The 25,732-nt window shown below is 40.6% G+C and overlaps 1 protein-coding gene across 3 annotated transcripts in view; it reads left to right on the plus strand.

Moving 5' to 3' along the window:
- LOC138426071 (uncharacterized) overlaps positions 1-25,732 on the plus strand; it is a 203,075-nt gene that overhangs the window by 117,060 nt on the left and 60,283 nt on the right. For all 3 annotated transcript variants that reach the window (XM_069564735.1, XM_069564736.1, XM_069564734.1), the window contains one exon: positions 23,167-23,249. In XM_069564735.1, coding sequence (XP_069420836.1) covers positions 23,167-23,249 — 83 coding nt within the window. The remainder of the gene's footprint in view (positions 1-23,166; positions 23,250-25,732) is intronic.

Raw genomic sequence — 25,732 nt, forward strand, 5'->3', positions numbered from 1 at the left:
GAAGAGAGTATATATTGTCAAAGTATTAAAGAAATGTAATAGAATGATCATGACTCCAGTACTCTTGCCTGGAAAGTCCCATGGATGGAGGAGCCTGGTGGGCCACAGTCCATGGGGTCACTAAGGGTCAGACATGACTGAGCGACTTCACTTTCACTTTTCACTTTCATGCATTGGAGAAGGAAATGGCAACCCACTCCAGTGTTCTTGCCTGGAGAATCCCAGGGACGGGGGAGCCTGGTGAGCTGCCGTCTATGGGGTCACATAGAGTCGGACATGACTGAAGTGACTTAGCAGCAGGACTAAGAATAAGAATATCCTTGTTAGTTGGATATGGATGGTGAAGAAGAATTAAGGATGATTCTTTCTTTATTTTCTATCATGGACAGATATGGATATCAACCAGCAAATGACAAGAAATAAAGGGGGAAGGACAGGACTAGAAGAAAAGCTGTGAACTTGATTTTGGACCTATTGAGTTTAAGCTTTCTACATTATATCCAAGCATAAATGTTTGGGGGATCTTTGGAAAAAATGCATGTGAAACTTGAGAGAGAGATGGAAGTTTGGGAAGGGGAATATGTCCATTGGAGAGGCATAAACACCTAGACTCTAGCTGAATCTGCTGAATGGTAGGTTTCAAACTGGGAGAATGTGTAGAATGATTGAAGTGTTGGGATGAGGGCGAAACTCAGGAAAACAGCCATGTTTCAGAAGGATGCTAGAATCCTACTATCAGTTCAGTTTAGTTTAGTTGCTCAGTTGAGTCCGACTCTTTGCGACCCCATGAATCGCAGCACGCCAGGCCTCCCTGTCCATCACCAACTCCCGGAATTCACTCAGACTCACGTTCATTGAGTCAGTGATGCCATTCAGCCATCTCATCCTCTGTTGTCCCCTTCTCTTCCTGCCCCCAATCCCTCCCAGTATCAGAGTCTTTTCCAATGAGTCAACTCTTCGCATGAGGTGTCCAAAGTACTAGAGTTTCAGCTTCAGCATCATTCCCTCCAAAGAAATCCCAGGGTTGGTCTCCTTACAACACACTGGTTCCAAATAGGAAAAGGGGTACGTCAAGGCTGTATATTGTCACCCTGCTGATTTAACTTCTATGCAGAATACATCATGAGAAATGCTGGGCTGGAAGAAGCACAAGCTGGAATCAAGATTGCCAGGAGAAATATCAGTAACCTCAGATATGCAGATGACACCACCCTTATGGCAGAAAGTGAAGAGGAACTAAAAAGCCTCTTGATGAAAGTGAAAGAGGAGAGTGAAAAAGTTGGCTTAAAGCTCAACATTCAGAAAACGAAGATCATGGCATCTAATTCCATCACTTCATGGGAAATAGATGGGGAAACAGTGAAAACAGTGTCAGACTTTATTCTGGGGGCTCCAAAATCACTGCAGATGGTGATTGCAGCCATGAAATTAAAGGACACTTACTCCTTGGAAGAAAAGTTATGACCAACCTGGATAGCATATTCAAAAGCAGAGACATTACTTTGCCAACTAAAGTCCATCTAGTCAAGGCTATGGTTTTTCCAGCGGTAATGTATGGATGTGAGAGTTGGACTGTGAAGAAAGCTGAGCACCAAAGAATTGATGCTTTTGAACTGTGGTGTTGGAGAAGACTCTTGAGAGTCCCTTGGACTGCAAGGAAATCCAACCAGTCCACTCTGAAGGAGAACCCTACTGTAATCAAACCCAAAGTCTGAACTATTTAACATCCTAGATGACATCCATCTTCCTTGTCTTGTTCTACCTAACAGCTGGGCCACACAGAGCTTCATATTTAGCTGCCAGTGGTAAAAGTTTCTTTAGCTGTGCCCAGAGTTTTCCAAATCCCCTGGAGAATTTTTGCCTTGTTGGGCCGAGTAAAACTCCACTGACTGCAATTCATTTTCTAGAACCCCACTTCCTTCCCTAACAGACAATCATAGCACAAGTCCTGGGCTGTTATATTTGCACCTGTCCTGTTTCTCTACAAGTGAACCATTATCACCACCCAGTAATTACTGAGACATGGCTACCTCCAGAGAATTCAGTAGCATTTTATAGAGTCATGTGTACCTGGACATGCTATGTTGAAATTTTACACATAGAATTCTCATATATTGAATTCTGTCAGCTAGCTTTAAATGGATATTCATGAAACTAAATTAGAAATGAGATATATATTGAAGGTAGGCAATAAATGCAAACACTATGAAGTGCCTTGATTAATGTGTATTATTTCTCACAGCTGAGAACTTAGATTGACTATTCTTAAAGCCTGAGAGAGTTAGGAGGACACCAATGTTACAATCTGGGTTTTAAGGATAACTTGTAGAGTATGCTGTCCTCAACATGCACACCTTTGAAATGACTGCAAGCATTCTAGGTTGGGATTTAATAGGTGTAAGGCTTTGATTTTTTATTTTTAATTCATTTCCTTTTAATTGAAGGATGATTGCTTTTCAATATTGCTTTGGTTTCTGCCATACATCAACATGAATTAGCCATAGGTATACATATGTTGGGCTTCCCTGGAGGCTCAGATGGTAAGGAATTGAACCCAACGCAGGAGGCCTCAATTCAATCCTTGGGTTGGGAAGATCCTCAGGAAGAGGGCATGGCAATCCATGGTAAAGAATTGAACCCAAGGCAGGAGACCTGAGTTTGATCTCCTCCAGGGTAAGATCCCCTGGTAGAGGGCATGGCAACCCACTCTAGTCATCTTGCCTGGAGAATCCCATGGACACAGGAGCCTGGTGGGCTACAGTCCATGGGGATGTAAAGAGTCAACACCACTGAGCAATTAAAGCACAGCACAGCACATACATACATCTTTCCCTGTTGAACCTGCCCCCGTCTGCCACCCTTTCTCACCCCTCTAGGTTGTTACAGAGCCTTGGTTTGAGTTCCCCGATTCATACAGCAAATTTCCATTGGCCATTTCCCGTTCCATGTTTTACATATGGTCGTGTATATACTTTCGTGCTCCTCTCTCCATTAGTCTCACTCTCTCCTTCCTTATTCCCATGATTTTTTTATTTTTAAAATTATTCAGTTCAGTTCAGTCACTCAGTCATGTTCGACTCTGCGACCCCATGGACTGCAGCACACCAGGCCTCCCTGATCCATCACCAACTCCCGGAGTTTACTCTGACTCGCCCACTGAGTCCGTGATGCCATCCAACCATCTCATCCTCTGTCGACCCCTTCCCTGCCTGCCCTCAGTCTTTCCCAGCATCAGGGTCTTTTCTAGTGAGTCGGTTCTTTGGATCAGATGATCAAAGTATTGGAGCATCAGTCCTTCCAATGAATATTCAGGACTGATTTCCTTTAGGATGGACTGGTTGGATCTCCTTGCAGTACAAGGGACTCTCAAGAGTCTTCTCCAACACCATAGTTCAAAAGCATCAACTCTTCGGTGCTCAGCTTTCTTTATGGTCCAGCTCTCACATCCCTACATGACCACTGGAAAAACCATAGCTTTGACTAGATGGACCTTTGTTGGAAAAGTAATATCTCTGCTTTTTAATATCCTGTCTAGGTTGGTCATAGTGTTTCTTCCAAGGAGTAAGCATCTTTTAACTTCATGGCTGCAGTCACCATCTGCAGTGATTTTGGAGCCCTCCCAAAATAAAGTCTGTCACTGTTTCTGCTCTTTCCCATCTATTTGCCATGAAGTGATGGGACCAGATACCATGATCTTCGTTTTCTGAATGTTGAACTTTAAGCCAACTTTTTCACTCTCCTCTTTCAGTCTCCTCATCAAGAGACTCTTTAGTTCCTCTTCACTTTCTGCCATAAGGGTGGTATCATCTGCATATCTGAGGTTATTGCTATTTCTCCTGGCAATCTAGATTCCATCTTGTACTTCATCCAGCCTGGCATTTTGCATGATGTATTCTGCATATTAATTAAATAAGCAGGGTGGCAATACACGGCCTTGACGTACTCCTTTCCCAATTTGGAACCAGTCTGTTCTATGCCCAGTTTTAACTGTTGCTTCCTGACCTGCATACAGATTTCTCAAGAGGCAGGTCAGGTGGTCTGGTAATCCCATCTCTTTAAGAATTTTCCACAGTTTGTTGTGGTCCACACAGTCAATGGCTTTGGCATAGTCAATAATGCAGAGGTAGATGTTTTTCTGGAACTCTCTTGCTTTTTCGATGATCCAACAGATGCTGGCAATTTGATCTCTGGTTCTTCTGCCTTTTCTAATCCAGCTTGAGCATTTGGAAGTTCATAGTTCACATTCTGTTGAAGCCTGGCTTGGAGAATTTTGAGCATTACTGTGCTAGAGTGTGAGATGAGTATAACTGTGCAGTAGTTTGAGCATTCTTTGGCATTGCCTTTCTTTGGAATAGGAATGAAAACTGATCTTTTCCACTCTTGTGGCCACTGCTGGGTTTTCCAAATTTGCTGGCATATTGAGTGTGGCACTTTCATAGCATCATCTTTTAGGATGATGATAGTGGAGCTATCAAAACTAGTGGAGGTGATGGAATTCCATTTGAGCTATTTCAAATCCTAAAAGATGATGCTGTGGAAGTGCTGCACTCAACATGCCAGCAAATTTTAAATTATTTCATGGAATCAATTCAGTGATCAGTACATTTATACACTCATAGAGTGTGTTTTCAAATGATCTTTAATAATTTAATATATTTAGAAGATTATTTTTGTTCTCAGTTTAATAGGTTAATTTTTAGCAGGCTATATTAAAGGAAAATTTTATTACCTCTTATTTTATGTCTTGAAATTTTGATTTTTTTTTATGTTAGTGCAGATACCATAGGTGGATAACAATGGGTGTGCTGTGTTCAATATGCTTAGCGTGGATGAGGGGAATGTGGAGAGGTTGGGAACCTAAATCACCGGCATTCTAAGAAAGACAGAGAGTGGCAGAAAAGGACAGAGGCAAAAACAGACATACAAACAGCAGATTTCGCTTCATTCCAAAACGCTTTGTGTGGCTGCTCTGTCGAGGACATTCGCAGACGCTGGACATAAGTCTTACTCCGCTCTAAGTTGAAGACTAATAATACAAGTTTCACATTCCACGACTACAGAGGGAACTTCTGCCTTCATTCTGCATAGAGTAATACAAAAACAAAGCAAAAATTTCTTCGAATGCCTGCCTCTGCTACAAGTGCATATATTTACTTATTTTTCTTGGAGGCTTCCTCGATGTAGTATTAGCAGCTAATATCCCCCATGGGTTTGTTTTCTAATCTATCAAGGTTGTGATACAGTATGCTGTTTCTGCCACTGATATGTTGCTCGGAGATTTAATAACGGGTAAACCAACACAACATGTGGTAATTCATTTCAAATTAAAAGTTTATTAAACTCCGGCTTGATGGCTTTCTGGCTATTTGCAATGAAAGGAGTGAACCTTAGGGAGGGGTGGGCACGTGGTATGTTCATGGCTGCAGAGTTTCTATCTGAAAAATATGTTTATGATCTTCTGCAAGCTGTCCCACATTGATAGGCTCATATGTAACCTGCTGGATCCGCTGCAGTCCCCAGATTCTGAAAAAGTGACTTTAATGTTCACTTACCAGTTCACGTGTCCATGCACGTGCACGTATGCACTCATGCACACATAGACACACACACGCAGGAAGGTGATTCCGACTTTAATCCCACAGTTGATGTTTTAAGTGGGGATCCGTCTTGCAAATTGGTGGACGCCTGAGGCCAGAAAATATTTATGGAAAATAAAAGGCCAGTCCCCCCCAAAAAAAAGACCCATGATACAACTTTTGGGTTTAGGCTGCTTTAGTTTTCAGGGGGCAGACTAGGGAAACGTTTGTTCTGCTTGACAATTTTGTTTTGTGCGTGCCTACATCGCATGAACGATGGTCTCTGGCAAGGTCTATATGTGTTTTGTGATGCAGAATTCAGTTCAGGAGAGTTTTATTGTGTAACCACCAGCAACAAAACAGGCTGCTAAATGCTGTGTGGATTATAAACCCAAATAAGAGGCAAAGCCTCAACCTCCAGGGGCTCACCGCAGCCCCCCACCACTCTACCACTAAGATGCATGTCCCCACATTGACTTGATGGGGGGAGGACCAGGCAGCACCCTGCTTACCTGTAGGACCCGGGGGAGACTTCACTCTTGGACAAGTGAAATAGACACATTTGGCTAAGAAACAAAGGGGCTGTTAAGGGAGGGGGCAATGGTGGGAAATAGATGCTATCTGTCAATCAGATTTGTTTCCCATCTCAGTCTTGCACGGTGGGATTCTCAGGGAGAGGGGAACTGCATGGAAATACTCACCAACCTGCTAAAAGAAACTTTTCATTGAATTTCTGTGAGACCAGGAAGTATGCCGTATATTATGGTACACACTAGTCCATGAAAAAATGAGGCATATTGTGTACATGTAATCTGCTCTTTATCTTTGTAAGATCTTTTTCTTTTTTTTGATGTGGACTATTTTAAAAGGCTTTATCGAATTTGCTACAATATTGCTTCTCTTTTAGGGTTTGGTCTTCTGGCCACGAGGTATGTGGGATCCTAGCTCATCCACCAGGGTTCGAACCCTCATCACCTGTGCTGGAGGCGAAGTCTAAACCACTGGACCGCCAGTACTGGAGGTCCCTGTATTGTGTTTTTAGACTACAGTTCTGTCGTTCGAGGTTTTACAGAGGCACTGTGGGACGAGTTAGGTGAGGAGAACATGAGCTCAGGTAGCTCATGGGCTTCTGGAGACAAATGAGTAAGCTTTTGAAGGCTATTGAAGAGTGCCTCAACAACTTTTTTTTAATACGATCCCATTTAAATCTCGTATTGATATGACCTGGGGAGATATGTGTTAATTTCACATTTCTTTGGGGTAAAAGAAAAGCCATGAGAAAAGTAAAGGGCTCAGAATGGTACAAAATATATTTGGAATTATTGGATACACACTGGGATGGATTTGGGCAAGGAGGAACAGGTTTGATTCATAGTTGGGGAACTAAGATCCTGCATGCCATGTGGCCAAAACAGCTTTAAAATCATAGAAATGCTCCAAAATATTTTAAAATAATTTAAATCATTTTTTTGGAAGCATCCAGTGTTCAAAGTAAATCCTTCCTTCCTTCTTTTCTTCTTCCCTCCTTCATTTCTGCTTTTGGTGCTTTCTTCCGTCCTCCTTTCCTTCTTACAGATCAATGAAGTTGTCACCTTGTAACTTTATTTACAGACTGAGTAAGACTTCCAATAGCTGCAGCATTAAACTCCCCAAATTGGGGCTCAGCTGGGGAAATTCCACACAGATGTTAATTGGAGGTAGAGTAAGGATTGCAGTTTTAACAAATTTAGTAAAAAAAAAAAAAAAAAGAGAATTGTTTTCAACTTCGGTTTTGTAGACTTCTTCACCATTGCGTGTTATTTGCAACAACGGTTTCTAGTTTGAACCACTTCGATCTCAAAGTCGTTTCAGAAAAACTGCTGGAATTGAGAAAGCTTTAAACAGTCATGCAGGTCTTTAATTGTAAATTAGTTTTGACAGGACTACGATGCAGAGCCCGGCTTGGTTCCAAAGTGATGCTAGCTGACAACCTCGGCTGCTCCAGGAGCAAAGGAACATGTGGAAAAAATTGTTCTTTTCCATTTCACAGCTTGTCATTTCCTCTGCGGGGCAGCCCCTGACCCCTCGGAGAGAGCCTGACACCCATAAGGGAAGTGTTCCCACTGATGTAAAGGAAGTGGAGAAGCAGTTTAACGCGAAGAAAGTGGGGAGGAGGGTGTGTCAGAAGGACCTGGGGGACAGAGAGATGAGATGAGCTGAAAACGTTTCCAGCAGGTTGGAATCTTTGCTGCGTTATCCCCTTTCAGCAGAGAAAACCGAACGATAATTTAGAAAGGCTCAGAACACTGAGGGAGGGGGGAGGCTAGCACTACCTTTTTAAAATCTTTTTTTTTTTTTTAAGGTAGAAATGGCAATAAAAATGAACGTGTCACATGTGAATGATCAAAATAAAGGTCCGAGGGAAAAGTACAAATGTATGTTTGCTGCTCTGTTGCAATATGTTTCTAATTACAGAATGTGTGTGGATTAGATCGACAACGTCAGATTACAACTTGTGTTCTCAGGACGTTTTACACCCTCAGTATTTCATTTGGTCTCATATATTCATCACAGTCAATTTCGCCTCTATACCTGAGCTATTAAACAGTGCAGTAGGGAACATAAAAAAGCAGCGGGGTTGTGTTATCATTCAAAGCGGTCTATTATTCTTGTCAATGGGCACAAACTATTTCAAAACTCCTCAAATTATCCATATTTTTAGAGCTACTAATGAAGTCATTTTTTAAAAAATAACTTCTTATTCTTTTTGAAACAGTTGGAATCTTTTTCAAGATACACACTTTTCTGCCTGTGATCTTTAGAGCAAGGGTAATGAACCCTCCTTCCTGTACACACACATCTTGAGTGTGTGTGTGATCCTTAATCTGTTGCAGCAAACATGTGAACAACTGGAAGGGTGCCATATATTTTAAGCCGTCACTCCCAAAATGTACTGTCTATGAAAATAATTCCCATTTTTCCTCTGCCCATCTCTCACTGAATCTGCAGATACTCAGCGTCCCATTATTAGGCAGACGGCCTTGCAAAATGATATTGCAGAAGTGGATATGGATGGTGAATAATGTCTTGGTTCTTGACTGAATGTGAGATGCTGATACTGACCTAGGAGGCCAGAACAATTCGAACATTAAAAAGATAATAATTTTATTTATTTATTGGCTGTGCTGAGTCTTCACTGCTGTGTGGACTTAGCTCTAGCTGAGGCAAGCAGGGGTTGCTCTCTAGTTGGGATGCTCAGGCTCCTGATTGTGGTGGCTTCTCTAATTGTGGAGCATGGGCTTCAATAGTTGTGGTTCACCGGCTCAGCAGTTGAGACACACGGGCTTGGTTGCTCTGTGGCATGTGGGATCTTCCCGAACCAGGGATCGAAGATGCTGTCTCCTGCACTGGCAGGTGGATTCTTTACCACTGTGCCGCTGGTGAAGCCCCCACTATCAACGTTAATAAAAAGCGTTTGGGGGCAGTGGTTTAGGAAGGAAGGCTTTCTATGGACCTGTGACAAGACTTGCCTGTCTCTAGCCCCACAGTTCAATCTGGACATTCCAGAGCTGAATATACAATCTGGATAAGTTGGAAATAGAGAACTGTAGGGACAAAATGTACTTTAATCCTGTTTCTACTAACGTGAATTATGATGAAAGAAACCATGACCAACTAGGGGGAGTCTGCTCCTTACGCATGTGGCAGCCCATCTGACATAGCTTTTCAGTTTACGATATTGATATTGGTTTTTACTACAGGCTCTTTCATTCTTTAAATGCTCTTTTATTGTGGTAATAGCATGGCATGCGATCTGCCCTCTTAACAAATGTTTAAGTGTACAATACAGTATTGTTAGCGCAGCTCCCTAGAACTCTTTCATCTTGCATCACTGAGACTTTAGGCTCACTGATTCCCCACTTCCCCAACCCCTGCATCCACTGGGCTGCTCTCTGATTCTATGAGGTTTCCCATTTTAGATGGTTCATACAAGTGGAATATGAAAAGGCATTTCTCCTAGGAGGACACTCCGTAGGTACTTCTGTAAGTCTTTAGCAGGTTTCCACTGGTTCAATTCAGTTCAGTTCGGTGGCTCAGTCATGTTCAACTCTTTGCAACCCCATAGACTGCAACACACCAGGCTTCCCTGTCCATCACCAATTCCCGGAGCCTACTCAAACTCATGTCCATTGCGTCAGTGACGCCATCCAACCATCTCATCCTCTGTTGTCCCCTTCTCCTCCCACCTTCAATCTTTCCCAGCATCAGGGTCTTTCCCAATGAGTCAGTTCTTTGCATCAGGTGGCCAAAGTATTGGAGTTTCAGCTTCAGCATCAGTCCTTCCAATCAACATCCAGGACTGATCTCCTTTAGGATGGACTGGATGGATCTCCTTGCAGTCCAGGGGACCCTCACGAGTCTTCTCCAACACCACAGTTCAAAAGCATCAATTCTTCGGTGTGTAGCTTTCTTTATAGTCCAACTCTCACATCCATACATGACTTCTGGAAAAAACCATAGCTTTGACTAGATGGACTTTTGTTGGCAAAGTAATATCTCTGCTTCTTAATATGTTCCATTATCTTCATTACCTCCACCATAGTTTGGGCTCAAGTCAAACAACAGGGAGGGAACACAGCCCCTTCCATCAACAGAAAATTGGATTAAAGATTTACTGAGCATGGACCTGCCCATCAGAACAAGACCCAGTTTCCCCTTAGTCAGTCTCTCCCTTCAGGAAGTTTCCATAAGCTTCTTATCCTTATCCATCAGAGGGCAGACAGATGAAAACCACAATCACAGAAAACTAATCAAACTGATCACATGGACCACAGCCTTGTCTAACTCAGTGAAACTATGAGCCATGCTGTGTAGGGCCACCCAAGATGGACAGGTCATGAGGGAAAGTTCTGAGAAAACGTGGTCCACTGGATAAGGAATGGCAAACCATTTCAGTATTCTTGCCTTGAGAACTCCACGAACAGCATGAAAAGGCAAAAAGATAGGACACTGAAAGATGAAGTCCCCAGGGTGGTAGATGCCCAATATGCTGCTGGAGATCAGTGGATAAATAACTCTAGAAAGAACAGAGAGACAGACCCAAAGCATAAACAGCACCCAGCTGTGGATGTGACTGGTGATGGAAGTGAAGTCTGATGCTGTAAAGACCAATATTGGGTAGGAACCTGCAATGTTAGGTCCATGAATCAAGGCAAATTGGAAGTGGTCAAACAGGAGATGGCAAGAGTGAACATCGACATTTGAGGAATCAGTGAGCTAAAATGGACCAGAATGGGTGAATTTAACTCAAATGACCATTATATCTACTACAGTGGGCAAGGATCCCTTAGATTTGACTCCTCTGTCCATGGGATTTCCCCAGGTGAGAATACTGGAGTGGGTTGCCACTTCCTCCTCCAGGGGGGTCTCCCCTAGCTAGGATTGAACCCACGTCTGTAGTGTCTCCTGCCTTGGTAGGTGGGTTCTTTACCACTAATGTCATCTGGGAATAAGAAATAAGAAATATAAATTAGAAAAATATAATTTTGGGTCAAACAGGTCAATATTTCCTTTAGAATAAGATAGGAAAGAAATCATCCCTTTAGGTAGTGCAACTCAGCTTCTTAGAAAGATCAGTCTAATCTTGAACATTGACATTTTAACATTGAAACTTTTAATCTGTCATTCAATTTGAAGTACTTTTTGGGATAAATAGCATATAATTAAGCCATATTTTAAAATTCACCTTGCAACATCTGACTTTTAATTGGTATAGTCAGAGCATTTGCATTGAAGGTAATTATGGGTGAGTTAGGACTAAGTTTGTCATTTTAGTATTTATTTTCTGACTTTCTCTTGTTTCTCATCTTCTGTTCCTCTTACCTTCTTGTGCATTATTGAACATTTTTAGGATTCCATCTTGATTTGATTATACTTTTTGAACAAATCTCTTGTATAGTTTTCATAGCAGTTGCTCTGGGTACGGCAATATCCATGGGTGTCAATATTCTACATTTTGAGTCAAACATATATAGTTCACTTCCATTTCAGCCCCTTTACCCTCCCCACTTTTAAATATCATTGTCTTGGGTACATGTGGAGGTATAGTTTTTGTTCCAATCATCATATATGATTTTTAAAACCACTGAGGGAATAAAGAGTGTATTGTATATACTCACATTTGAGGCTCTGTCTGAATTTCTCTCATTTTTTCCCTTCCAGATGCTCCAAGATTTCTTCTTTTATGATTTCCTTTCGGTTTGAAGAACTTCCTTTAGCCATTATTTAAGGGAAGGTCTAGCAACAAGTTCTTCCAGTTTCCTTTCATTGGAGAATGTATTTTGTCTTCTATCCTGAAAGATAATCACTGGATATAGTATTTGTTCAGTTCAGTTCAGTTCAGCCGCTCAGTCATGTCCGACTGTTTGTGACCCCATGGACTGCAGCGTGCCAAGGCTCCCTGTCCATCAACAACTCCCAGAGTTTACTCAAACTCATGCCCATTGATATTTGTAGTTGATAATTTTTTTCTCTCAGCAGTTGAAAAATGTGCTGCGTTGGTCTGCGTGATTCAGCTTGTGTATCTGGGGCACCCCCTGGACCCTAGCGGATGCCTGGGCGGACAGAAGGCGCGTCTCCAGGGCTAGCCACCCGGCGCCTTTGGGTGGGGAAGGGAGTCCCCAGCCTCAGGATGTAGGGAAACTTCCTGGTCTAGGAGTTAGTTGTGGTGGAATCCATCTGCTGATGCCACTCAGTCACCTGTTTGTTGTCTCTTGGTGGGAGGAGGGCTGTTTCAGGCAGCAGAGAAAGAGACAGCATCACATGGTTGCTAATTTCAGTAGGAGATAGCATCATGTGGTTACTAATTCCAGTAGGCTCTGGTCTGTCTTGTTTTCCATGCTGCAGGACTCACTTGATATTATTGGTGGGACTTCCTTTCTGGACCACTATTTGATGATAGGAGGGAGCTGGAGATGCTAGGTTGGGATTACTTTCCTCTGTTGGGTGAGGTTGGAGGGCGCATAAGATGCCCCATCCTATATTGTTGCTCCAGCTCTGGGGTCCCTTATCACTTCTCCTTCCTCTTTATATCTTTCAGAATTTCCTTTGGCTGCCTCCTGTTTTATTTCCAGGGTTTATACTTATACTTAGGAGAAGGGAGAATCAAGGGTATGCCATTTGCTCCCAACTGGAAATCCTTTGAATTTTCAGTTTTGTTTATGTGGTCTTACGGCATTTAAAAAGTTTTTTCGGCATTTCATTTAGGGCTTGAGGAATATGGAAGTAAACACTTTTTTAATAGTGGTAAAATAAAGATAATACACAATTCACCATTTTGACCATTGAAACATACTCTTCAGTGGCATTAACTATGTTCACAATGCTGTACCACCGTCACCATCTTCCATCTCCAGAATTTTCTCATTTTGTCAAAGCTAAACTCTGTAGCCATTAAACAGTAACTTTCCATTTCTCCCTATTTCCAGGCCCTGGTAATCACCATTTCTACTTTCTATCTCTCTGAATTTGGTTGTTCTAATTCCCTAATGTAAAGTGGAACCATATAATACTTGTCTTTCTGTGGCTGGTTAACTTTTCTTAGTGTGATACCCTCAAGAAGGAAGTAACATTTGAACTGGTATAATCTAATACTCACTGAAGTGTTTTAATACAGTTTTGAGAAGAAGAGTTTAAAATTAGTAACCAACTTGGGACATTGAAACCTGGTATGTAAAGCCTGGTATGTACTATGAACTCAAAAATGTTAGCTATTAGCATCATTTTTCTTCAAGGTTTTATTATTCTTTTTCTCCATCATATGAGTAGCTAAAAGTCAGCAACTGGGATGTTGAGTCAAAGTTTTTTTTTTTTTCTTTTTGAGATAAGCACCCCTAACTGGTCAAACAAGAAATGACAAGGGTGAACGTCAACATTCTAGGAATCAGCGAACTAAAATGGACTGGAATGGGTGAATTTAACTGAGATGACCATTATATCTACTACTGTGGGCAGGAATCCCTCAGAAGAAACGGAGTAGCCATCATGGTCAACAAAAGAGTCCAAAACGCAGTACTTGGATGCAGTCTCAAAAACAACAGGATGATCTCTGTCTCCAAAGCAAACCATTCAATATCACAGTTATCCAAGTCTATGCCCCAACCAGTAATGATGAAGAAGCTGAAGTTGAATGGTTTTATGAAGACCTACAAGACCTTTTAGAACTAAAACTCAAAAAAGATGTCCTCTTCATTATAGGGGACTGGAATGCTAAAGTAGGAAGTCAAGAAACACCTGGAGTAACAGGCAAATTTGGCCTTGGAATGCAGAATGAAGCAGGGCAAAGACTAATAGAGTTTTGCCAAGAAAATGCACTGGTCATAGCAAATACCCTCTTCCAACAACACAAGAGAAGACTCTACACATGGACATCACCAGATGGTCAACACCGAAATCAGATTGATTATATTCTTTGCAGCCAAAGATGGAGAAGCTCTATACAGTCAACAAAAACAAGACCAGGAGCTGACTGTGGCTCAGATCATGAACTCCTTATTGCCAAATTCAGACTCAAATTGAAGAAAGTAGGGAAAACCGCTAGACCATTCAGGTATGACCTAAATCAAATCCCTTAGGATTATACAGTGGAAGTGAGAAGTAGATTTAAGGGACTAGATCTGATAGATAGAATGCCTGATGAACTATGGAATGAGGTTCGTGACATTGTACAGGAGACAGGGATCAAGACCATCCCCATGGAAAAGAAATGCAAAAAAGCAAAATGGCTGTCTGGGGAGGCCTTACAAATAGCTGTGAAAAGAAGAGAAGCGAAAAGCAAAGGAGAAAAGGAAAGCTATAAGCATCTGAATGCAGAGTTCCAGAGAATAGCAAGAAGAGATAAGAAAGCCTTCTTCAGAGATCAATGCAAAGAAACAGAGGAAAAGAACAGAATGGGAAAGACTAGAGATCTCTTCAAGAAAATCAGAGATACCAAGGGAACATTTCATATAAAGATGGGCTCGATAAAGGACAGAAATGGTATGGACCTAACAGAAGCAGACGATATTAAGAAGAGGTGGCAAGAATACACAGAAGAACTGTACAAAAAAGATCTCATGACCCAGATAATCATGATGATGTGATCACTAATCTAGAGCCAGACATCCTGGAATGTGAAGTCAAGTGGGCCTCACTACAAACAAAGCTAGTGGAGGTGATGGAATTCCAGTTGAGCTGTTTCAAATCCTGAACGATGATGCTGTGAAAGTGCTGCACTCAGTATGCCAGCAAATTTGGAAAACTCAGCAGTGGCCACAGGACTGGAAAAGGTCGGTTTTCATTCCAATTCTAAAGAAAGGCAATGCCAAAGAATGCTCAAACTACTGCACAATTGCACTCATCTCACATGCTAGTAAAGTAATACTCAAAATTCTCCAAGCCAAGCTTCAGCAATACGTGAACCGTGAACTTCCTGATGTTCAAGCTGGTTTTAGAAAAGGCGGAGGAACCAGAGATCAAATTGCCAACATCCACTGGATCATTGAAAAAGCAAGAGAATTCCAGAAAAACATCTATTTCTGCTTTATTGACTATGCCAAAGCCTTTGACTTGTGTGGATCACAATAAACTGTGGAAAATTCTGAAAGAGATGGGAATACCAGACCACCTGACCTGCCTCTTGAGAAATCTGTATGCAGGTCAGGAAGCAACAGTTAGAACTGGACATGGAACAACAGACTGGCTCCACATAGGAAAAGGAGTACGTCAAGGCTGTATCTTGTCACCCTGCTTATTTGACTTCTATGCAGAGTACATCATGAGAAATGCTGGACTGGAAGAAGCACAAGCTGGAATCAAGATTGCCGGGAGAAATATCAATAACCTCAGCTATGCAGATGACACCACCCTTATGGCAGAAAGTGAAGAGGAGCTAAAAAGCCTCTTGATGAAAGTGAAAGAGGAGAGTGAAAAAGTTGGCCTAAAGCTCAACATTCAGAAAACGAAGATCATGGCACCTGGTCCCATCACTTCTTGGGAAATAGATGGGGAACCAGTGGAAACAGTGTCAGACTTTATTTTTTGGGGCTCCAAAATCACTGCAGATGGTGACTGCAGCCATGAAATTAAAAGACACTTACTCCTTGAAAGAAAAGTTATGACCAACCTAAATAGCATATTCAAAAGCAGAGACATTATTTTGCTGACTAAGGTCCGTCTAGTCAAGGCTATGGTTTTTCCAGTGGTCATGTATGGATGTGAAAATTGGACTGTGAAGAAGGCTGAGTGCCAAAGAATTGATGCTTTTGAACTGTGGTGTTGGAGAAGACTCTTGAGAGTCCTTTGGACTGTAAGGAAATCCAACCTGTCCATTCTGAAGCCCTGGGATTTCTTTGGAGGGAATGATGCTAAAGCTGAAACTCCAGTACTTTGGCCACCTCATGTGAAGAGTTGACTCATTGGAAAAGACTCTGATGCTGGGAGGGATTGGGGGCAGGAGTAGAAGGGGACGACCCAGGATGAGATGGCTGGATGGCATCACAGACTCGATGGACATGAGTCTGAGTGAACTCTGGGAGCTGGTGATGGACAAGGAGGCCTGGCGTGCTGCGATTCATGGGGTCGCAAAGAGTCAGACACGACTGAGCTACTGAACTGAACTGAACTGAATATCTGTCTACCTATGGGAACGTGCAAGAAAGAAATTGACAGAGAATGCAGATTTCTGCGCATTTTGTGAGGGAATAGAACATGGACATGGGAGTCAGAGGGCCTTATATTCACATCCTGGAGTCCTACTATTTAACGTCCTTTGTCAAGTTCCTCAGTCTATGATTCTTTGCTTTGTCACCTATAAAGGGAGATAACAGGCTCTGCTTGAGGATCAGTAACAACTGATGTGAAGTGTAATAGAAGGAGTAAGTAGGTGCTCACCAAATCACCCTGTGTTATTGCATTAGTTATTATAAAGTGAAAAACGCACTTGGCTCTGTCTATATCCTACCTACTTAATTTCAGTATTGGGCAATCTTTTCTTAATAATAGGCACTTACTAGTGGAAAAAATAATTTATTATTCTCAGTAGCTTTGAGTGTTCTAAGTTCAATGAAAGTGTCAGCTGATGATAACCAAGGAAAGCTCATGAGCAGCATATTAAAATTTCTGAATTCTTTCACTGGGCTTAAGATAAAGAGTTTAATATTTTTAAGAATAAGGGGGAAAGAAGCTAACTTCCATGAAAAGATTCAGCCTTTTTGAGGATGGCAGAAATGGGTGATATTTAAAAATTATTCTTGGAAAAAAATAACCAAATATCTCCCTGCTCTTATATTATAATAATATTTTACTAGGCAAGACATGCATGTGTGAATCTATTTTTATATTCTGCAAATGTAAAATGCTCAGAGATCACTATTGGTTGATATGATAGCAGAAATATTTATAGTTCTGTGCTGGCAATAAAATTAATCAAATTTACACGAATTAAATAAGTAACGTATATAAATCTGAAAAATACTGTTTTAATAGATTGAAAAATATCGAATAAAATATGCTGTATTATTATCAATCAACTAACTTTTGATCTTCGTAAGTGGTATCAAAGTGTAACACGGGTTGAGGTTCTATGTGGACGGGTTGAGGCTTAGCGGTTTGAGGTGAAGTGAAAGTGGGAATGGGTTGGTAGCATTCCTGCTGCTGCTAATATTAAAAATCTCCAAACATGATTTCATTAAGCTTCTTAACACTCCTAAGAAATCAATTCATAAAATAGTATGGGCACGTTACCTTCCAGTAAATATTTTAAGCTTTAGGGAGAATGTGTGTGAGTGTGTGTGTGTGTGTGTGCGCGTGCGTTCAGCTGTGTTTGACCCCTTTGTGACCCCATGGACTGTAGCCCACTGGGCTCCGCTGTTCAGAATTTTCCAGAATACTGGAGTGGATTGCCATTTCCTACTTCAGGGGATCGTCTCAATCCAGGGATCAACCTGCATCTCTTGGGTCTCCTGCCTTGGCAGGTGGATTCTTTACCAACTGTGTCATCTGGGAAGGGCTTCTCTGGTGGCTCAGATTGGAAAGAATCCCCCTGCAATGCAGGAGACCTGGGTTTGATCCCTTGGTTGGGAAGATACCTTGGAGGGGAGCATGACAACCCACTCTAGTGTTTTTGCCTGAAGAATCCCATGATCCGAGGAGCCTGGTGGGAAGCTGAAACTCCAATACTCTGGCCACCTGATGCGAAGAGCTCACTCATATGAAAAGACCTTGATGCTGGGAAAGATTGAAGGCAGGAGGAGAAGGGGATGACAGAGGATGAGATGGTTGGATGGCATCACTGACTCAACAGACGTGAGTTTGACTAAACTCCAGGAGTTGGTGATGGACAGGGAGGCCTGGCCTGCTGCAGTCCATGGGGTCGCAGAGTTGGACACGACTGAGTGACTGAACTGAATCTAAACTCCAGTTCTGTGGTACATGCCCTTTGTCAACAGTTACATGTTTGAAGATCAGTTTGTTCATTTGTTTCTTCCCATGAAGAAAAGATGGAATTTGCTCCTTGACATGATGGCCAACATTTGTCTGTTTATGTTGGCAGCATCCGAGAAGTTACTGTTTATAGGTTCAAACCGTACATGCTAGCAGAGAATGTTATCAACTCATTACCTGCATTGATGCAGTTTCTGGTTATTCACTGTTAACATCCTCAAATAGATATTCAACCATTATTTTGAAAGTGGTTAAAATTTACTGTCTTAACTAGAAACCAGATATGAACAACCAGGTTTCAAAAGAAATTGACCATGTTTCTGCTGTAGATAAACAACGCTAAGATTTTGGTCTGTGGTTGCAGCCATGTTCATTGCAACATGTCATTGAAAATTCATACTTTGGTGCTTATTTTGGCCTTTAAACTATTCATTTGTACTGTGAACTAGATTATGTGCTTCTAACTGTCAGTAAGCTGAATGCATTTCAAGTCAATTTACTAAAATAGTTACTGTTAAGCGGTATATTTGGACAGAGTTGACACCTTTGACATTTTGTAAAATGGCAAAAATAACTGTATTTAAGGGAATGATTTATGAATGTTGGGTACCCATAGAGCTTCCGTCTGATTATGGTTTTTGCTTTAGCTGCTGAAACTTCACAAACTGCTGAAAGGACAGCTAATTAGCGCTGTGTGATCAGATATTTAACACAGATAAGCACACATGGAGAAATGCACGAAAACATAATATCCATATAAAATCTGTGATCTTCTTGTTGCTTCTTAGCATTGTCTTTGTCTAACAGGGGAAGAGTAGTTGAGGTCTTAGCAGAGGCAGAGTAAGTAAGGAAGAGAGAGTAAGATTGATGGCATAGAATTGCCTTTATGAAACACACACTCTTTGGTATAAATAAGGAAAGCAACTTGCAATGATTAAAAAGTATTTTGAATCTTGAGTTGTCTTCTAGATTGCTGGCCTCTATTAAAAACTTCTTAAAATAATAGATAGCTTTAATTCTTCAAGCAAAAGAAAAATTATATCATCTTAGATTTTCCATATTTATTATATAGATGTGACTTGACTATGGAGGAAAAAAAAGAGCAAATTCTCTTGTATTGCAAGTTTTAAATGTACCAGGCTAAGGTTTACTTAATTAGAACCTCCAGGCAATAAAGGAGCCCTTTTTAAAATTCTGTGATTCTTAATATGCTAAATAATGCAAAGCTTCAACTCTTCAAGCATAAGACACACATCTGGCAGTTTAACATTTAAATTACAGCAGGAAAAAAAAATTCCTCACTTCAGTAGTAATTTTCTCAAAGAAAAGAATAGGAAATTTATTACAAGTACATTTAATTTCTTTTTGGATTTCCATCCTGTCTAATTGCAGGCATTTTTCTAGGTTTTCTGTATTTGTACTTTTTACACATGCATTCTGTACATTTTATTAATCTTTAATTTGAGATGCTTCACCCTATTAGAGCTCTTGAAAAACTGGAATATTTTACTAAGCAAATTGTTTTGAGAAATACATCTGATCTTTAGTAATAAAAACAATGGTTTAGAAAATAAAAGGAAAACAAAATCTCAGAGACCCACAAAAATATTACTGATGAAAAGGCAACATTTTTCAGTTAGTTCCACTTTCCGGCTCTAATGTTTTTCAGTATTCGTGTTTTCTTTGTTTTGTCATTTTCTGGCTGTTTTTCATGCAAACATTATTATAAGCAGCATTCTTTCTTTGTATTTCTCCAAAGGACAGTGTCAGATCCTTGATTAATTTTACAAAGGTCATTTGGAAAAACCATTATAAATATGCCAAGTAAAAAAGATTAACACAACACAGGGAAAACAGACTTTTATAAACGTGCATTTATATATATATAGGGCGCTGAAACATTACGCAGTTTTGACAAGTGCTTTCCTTGTGCACCTCATGCTTTATTAAAAATATGACTGCTTCATTTATTTTTTTTTCTGGGTGATCCCAGCTGACACATTACAAAGGCATCAGCAGGTTACTGTTATTTGTAAACATTTTATCTTTTTCTCAGGATAACATGATCTGATAAATAAATTGCATAGAGGTTCCATAGAATAAAGTGGACTTTCAAAGTAATTAACCTATATCTGTGTCACTAACGCTTAAACATGGGCGCTAGTGTTGTTGCTGTTGTTACCTCTCTAAGTCATGTCCCACTCGTGACCCCACGGACTGTAAGCCGCAAGGCTTCTCTGTCCATGGGACTTCCCAGGCAAGAACACTGGTGTGGGCTGTCATTTCCTTCTCTAGGGGATCTTCCAGACCCAGGAATTGAACCTACGTCTCCTGCACTGGCAGGCGGATTCTTTACCACTGAGCAACCAGGGAAGCTCCTGTGACAAATTTATGTATCCAATTCTACATTTAATTAAAAAATAAACAACACTGCAACTTCCAGTTTTAACTATGGCAGAGTAACTGGTACCAGACTAATTCATTTATAACCAACCATTAAACTGGAGAGAAGATACGAAGCATTTTAATGTTTTAATTGTCATGGAGCATGGGCCATTAGGAAGCACAAGGCTTGCTGATCCCAGACAGAAGAGAAGCTCTTGAGGAAAACCCCGGTTGTCTACGTGGGCAAAAATTCTGACTGTAAAGCAGTGAAGTGAAATCCAGGTAGAGAAAGTTCCACTGAGCTGAGGAGACACAGTTTAGAATGTGCAGAGTGAGAGAGGGCAGGGAGGTGTGCACAGAGGAACTCAGGAGTCATTTAGGGACCACCCCCCGCCCATAAGTCCTTGGCTGAGGGCACATGACCCGTTAGACCAATGGAGGCTTTGCTAGGTAACAACTATGGACCTGGGAACAGAACAGAAATAATAGAGCTGGAACAGAGGTCGCATTCAAGTCAGGAGAGCCATGTTAATACCTCATTTTCAATTTGATGGCAAATTGAGATGCTAGAAGTCTGCATGTTAGGAATAAAGACCACACTCTTGAGAGACTTACTTTAAATCTGCCCCCACAAAAGCCAAAAGCAAAGTTCTGACAAGAGAGGCAGAGGAGTTAGAGTCTTAAGATTGAGTCCTGGTAAGTTAGCATGACTTGGAAACATGTTTTACAGACAAGCTTAAACAAAATGTAAATTTAAGCCTACATGAGTTTAATGGAATTACCCAGTAATTGAACTGTGTAGTAGGAAAAAATATCAATAGCTTTTCAAGAAAGAGAACAGAATCTAGACTTTTCTACAATGCCCATTATATTGTATAATGTATAATACTTAGACATGCAAAAAACAGGAGAATATGAACCTTAGGGGAAAAGTGAATAACAATGACTGTAAGATAATTCAGATTTTAAGTTTACTGGGAAAAGCCTTTGAACTATCCGTTATAAATATACTCATAAATTTTAAAAAACGACTACCTGCAAACAATTAAAGGAAAATACGTTCTTAATGAATGATTAGTCAGATTATCTTAGTAGAAATGTGGACACTATAAAAAACATAACCAAATGGAAATTACAGAACTAAAAATTGAAGAATTAAAAGAAATTAACTGGTTTGAAATGCAGAAAGTAAAAAGCTGGAAGGAAAATGAAGAGGAACTCAGAGATCCAGGAGGTCATAGCACATAGTTTTGCATACATGTAGTGAGAGTTTTATGTAAAGAAAGAGGGTAATAATATGGAAGAAAAAATGTATTAAACAAGTAGTGATTGGAAATTCCCCATATTTTATAGAATATATTGGCTCATAGATTGAATACCCTCAATGAACCTCAAAAGAATAAATGCAAGGGAAATTGCACTTAAGAACATCATAATTGAAAGTTAAAGTGTCGTTGTTTTTCTCTTTTAAAAAACACATTACATATCGGGGAACAATGATCTGAAAAATAGCTGACATTATCATCTGAAACGATGGAGACCAGAAGTCAGTGTAATGACATATTAAAATGCTAAAAAAATGTCAATCCAAAAATCTGCATATAGCAAAAAACCTCTCAAAAATTGAGGTTGATATAAAGATATTTTCAGACGAGGAAAAACTAAAAGAATTTTTCTTCAGTAGACTGGCACTATTTAAAAAAAAAAAAAAACCTAGAGGATTTTCATTAGGCTAGCTGGGCCATCTTCAGGGAGGAACAGGTTTCCAAAGGACACAGACATGGAGACCATGTCCTCAAAATTTTACACTATGGAAAACTCATCTAAAAATGTTCCCAAAAGCAATTCCAAAGGGTTGAGATTGGCAGTACTCGATCTCTAGAGGAGAAGAAGAGGACAGGGTGCAAGTCTGTGGCTGCTCATGGATCCATGTCATCTTTTCAGAAAATGTTTTTGGGTCCACCTCTTGGTCAAATCTGTGGCTCTATTGAGGAGCTCCAATCTCTGGACCAGGGTATTTGTCACAAGATGCTGGGGAGAGGGTTTAGCATAGAGAGTCATTGAAGGGAGAGCTCAAGCCAATGGATTGAGAGGCATAAAGCTAAAGTAATACCGGCGTATGTATTGATAGTATCTTTGTAATTTAAGAAACATTTGTTGAGGAGGCATTCTATTTCAGGTAGAGGGAACCGCTGGCGTTTAGTAGATAGAGGCCAGAAATGGGGCTAAACATTCTACAAAAACAGGACAGCCCCCCACCAAAAAAAAAAAAAAAAAAAAGAATTCTCCAATCCAAAATGTGGCTCATGCTGAGGTGGAGAAACGCTGATATAAAATAAGTCGTGCAAAAGATGATATAAGTTGCTCAGGCGGGAAGAGCTGGGGACACACCGATAACTGAAGTTTCTAGCGTCGAGGCTTGATATTGGAACGCTGGGGTGAGGCACGGAGTAACGTCTTTGTAAGCTTGATCACAGAAACAGAGCTGATCCTACCCGGATGAGGGGAGAAAGCAGATCACACACAGCTGCTCCTTGTAAATTGCATCCCCATGGTGTAGGGTTCTACTTGAAGTTCATGCATTGACTGTATTAAAACCGGGAGCATATAACAACTTAGAGAATTATTTCTTTCACCCCCATTAGTCAGCCTTTATATAAACTCTTAGATTTCAGCAGTGTAAGCTTACATGTCCTCTGATGTAAAAATCTATAATTTTTGTTCCAACTTTTGTCTTTAACCCTAGGAAGCATTTCTAATAAAATTAGTCCTTGCCCTATGGACTGTGATCTCAGTCTCTCAAAAGAAGACCGTGAATTACACAATAAGGTAAGATAAAGGCAAGACAAAGGTTATCGAAGTTGGTTTTAACCATGAAAACAATAGTTCTAATGATTGACTATAATTTCTTAAAATATATTTCCAGGTAGAAAGTAATGTGTTCTTCAAGGCAGGTTTTGACGTATGGACATACTAAACAGGTGACGTTTGTGAAATCAGTAATGCTAATAATATTTTTTATTACATCTGAATCAGACTTTAAGCTGTTGAAGACTTTAGCTAAATTAACTAGTCTATAATACAAGACTGTTTCCAGCTTGAGCAGGGTGATTAGAAAATGTGCTGATTGTGCTATTTTATTTGACATAATCAGGGCTGCCATGAAGTCTATCCAGAAAATATCTTGATAAACTTATACAAATTACTTAGCCTGGATTTCCAAATGTGGGTTAAATTAATTTTACTGGGATAACTGGATCCTGTTTTTGGATGTTTAACCATTTCCAAAATCTGTATCTACATAGACCAAATGACTTCAAGTTTTAAATATTCAGAAAATTTAGTCTGGCTAGAAAATTAAAGTAAAAGAATTTCTCTCAACCCTGCCCTTTCCCATACAAACTATCTGAGTCATTACCTTTATTCTAAAGTATGTTAACTAAATAAACACGGGTCTATAGATCTAACTCATACCATTCTCTAAAGCCTGATGTTTCCATCTCTAAATAGTGGACCACCATCAAATCAAATAAATGAGTTTTTAATGTCTAGAAGACAACTTCACAGCATTTACAATTACGGTTGTTTCTATATTGCAGAAGGAGAAAGTGTGAGAAATCAGAAGTTTAGTGACATTTTTAACAGTGAAAGGTAACATTTACTGAGTGCTAGGAAATTACTCGATGCCAGAAATGTTCTCAGGTCCTCCACATCAAATGACTGTCTTATTCTCACTATAAACTAATGGGATAGGTACTCTTAGTGACATAAGTTTCCCTGTTTTGCAGGTGAGAAAAATAGGTGCATGAGATGGAGTAACGTAGGCAAAATAATGTTGTTAATAAGTATATAGCTGCGCTTTGAATCCAGACTGTTTCTAGAATCCAGTTTGGGATCTATCATGGGATAATACATCAACATTTTATTTCTTTGTCCTTTCAGTCAGGTATATGTTTTGTACTTCTTGGGCCTTATAACCTTAGTATAAGGAATAGGATATGGGAACCAAGAACAATTCGCTAGGAAGGAAAACATGTTACATCCTTTAGGAAAAGTAAAAGTGTTAGTGATTCAGTCGTGTCTGACTCTGCCACCCCATGGCCATAGCCCACCAGGCTCCTTTGTCCATGGAATTTCCCAGGCAAGAATACTGGAGTGAGTTGCCATTACCTACTTCTTCTCATAGTATTAGGAATTAACTTGAATGTTCAACTGATATTAAAGACTCTGACTCAGGTAATTGATAGGGTAGCTGTGGGGAAATTGAGGTTAATGTTGAACTTCACATGGGAAGCATTTGTTTTTCAAATTTATTTACACGGTGAGAAAAGAATCAAAATGTGTGGCCCCACCTGGTCAGAAATACTAGTTGTCATCCAGAGTTGAAAAACAGAAATCCCAGGGGGTTAGTTAGCTACCCAAGGAGTCTCTCTGGGTAAATCCTGAGCTACCAACCAGATACGAATACCTTGTTTTTCCCTGGGTGCTGCTAATATTAGTAGAATCCCTGTCCTGAAAAATTCTCTGGAACACACATCAGAAATGAATTAAGGAAAGAGGAAATAGTATTCTTGGTGGATGGTCTCAGGATTTAGGCTGGATTTAATTTGGAGCTGTGGGTTTTATTTTTTAGATGATATAACGACATCGGTGAAACTGAACATGATGTCATATGCGTCTGCTTTGATACCTCAGAGGCACCTGGTGTTTGTTGCTGTTATTGCTGATGTGCAATTCTGTGACCCTGTTAACACCAGCCTCTGAACACAGTCCATCCAGCCCAACCCTTCCTCCCCAGCCTTCTTAAAAATGGTGCTGCTGCTCACATCTCGTCTTCCCAGGGCAGTTCAAAAGCATTCGTAATCCCCAGGATTCAGCTCTTTGTTCACTGTTTCCTCTTTCTAAGGCTCTCCCTTTTGATGACACAATCCCCTTGCTCTTCATCTGGCCAGATGGGCAGATGAACAGTGCTCCCCAGAGCTCTGCACAAAGATCCTGTAAAGAGTTTGCGAGAATAAAATGCTGCTGTTCAGTGGGGCCTGAGTGTGCCAATGCCACCATGCTTTGCCCAGCAGCACTGCACAGGGGCCCCTGACCTGTGAACTGCGAACTTGCTTTCTCCCCAAACACTGACCTTCTCATCGGTCCTAACATCATCACCCTTCTTCATGAACCAAACGGTCCATGGAAGGAATCATTGCTTAGAGGCAAAAACCTCTGAACAATAACGTAGGGATCCTGGACTTTGCTTTCTTTCATGTAACAGTATGTAGTGCCTGTGTTTCCAGTCATGTTGGACTCTCTGCGACCCC

This window comes from Ovis canadensis, chromosome 20, assembly GCF_042477335.2.
Source record: "Ovis canadensis isolate MfBH-ARS-UI-01 breed Bighorn chromosome 20, ARS-UI_OviCan_v2, whole genome shotgun sequence".
NCBI lineage: Eukaryota > Metazoa > Chordata > Mammalia > Artiodactyla > Bovidae > Ovis > Ovis canadensis.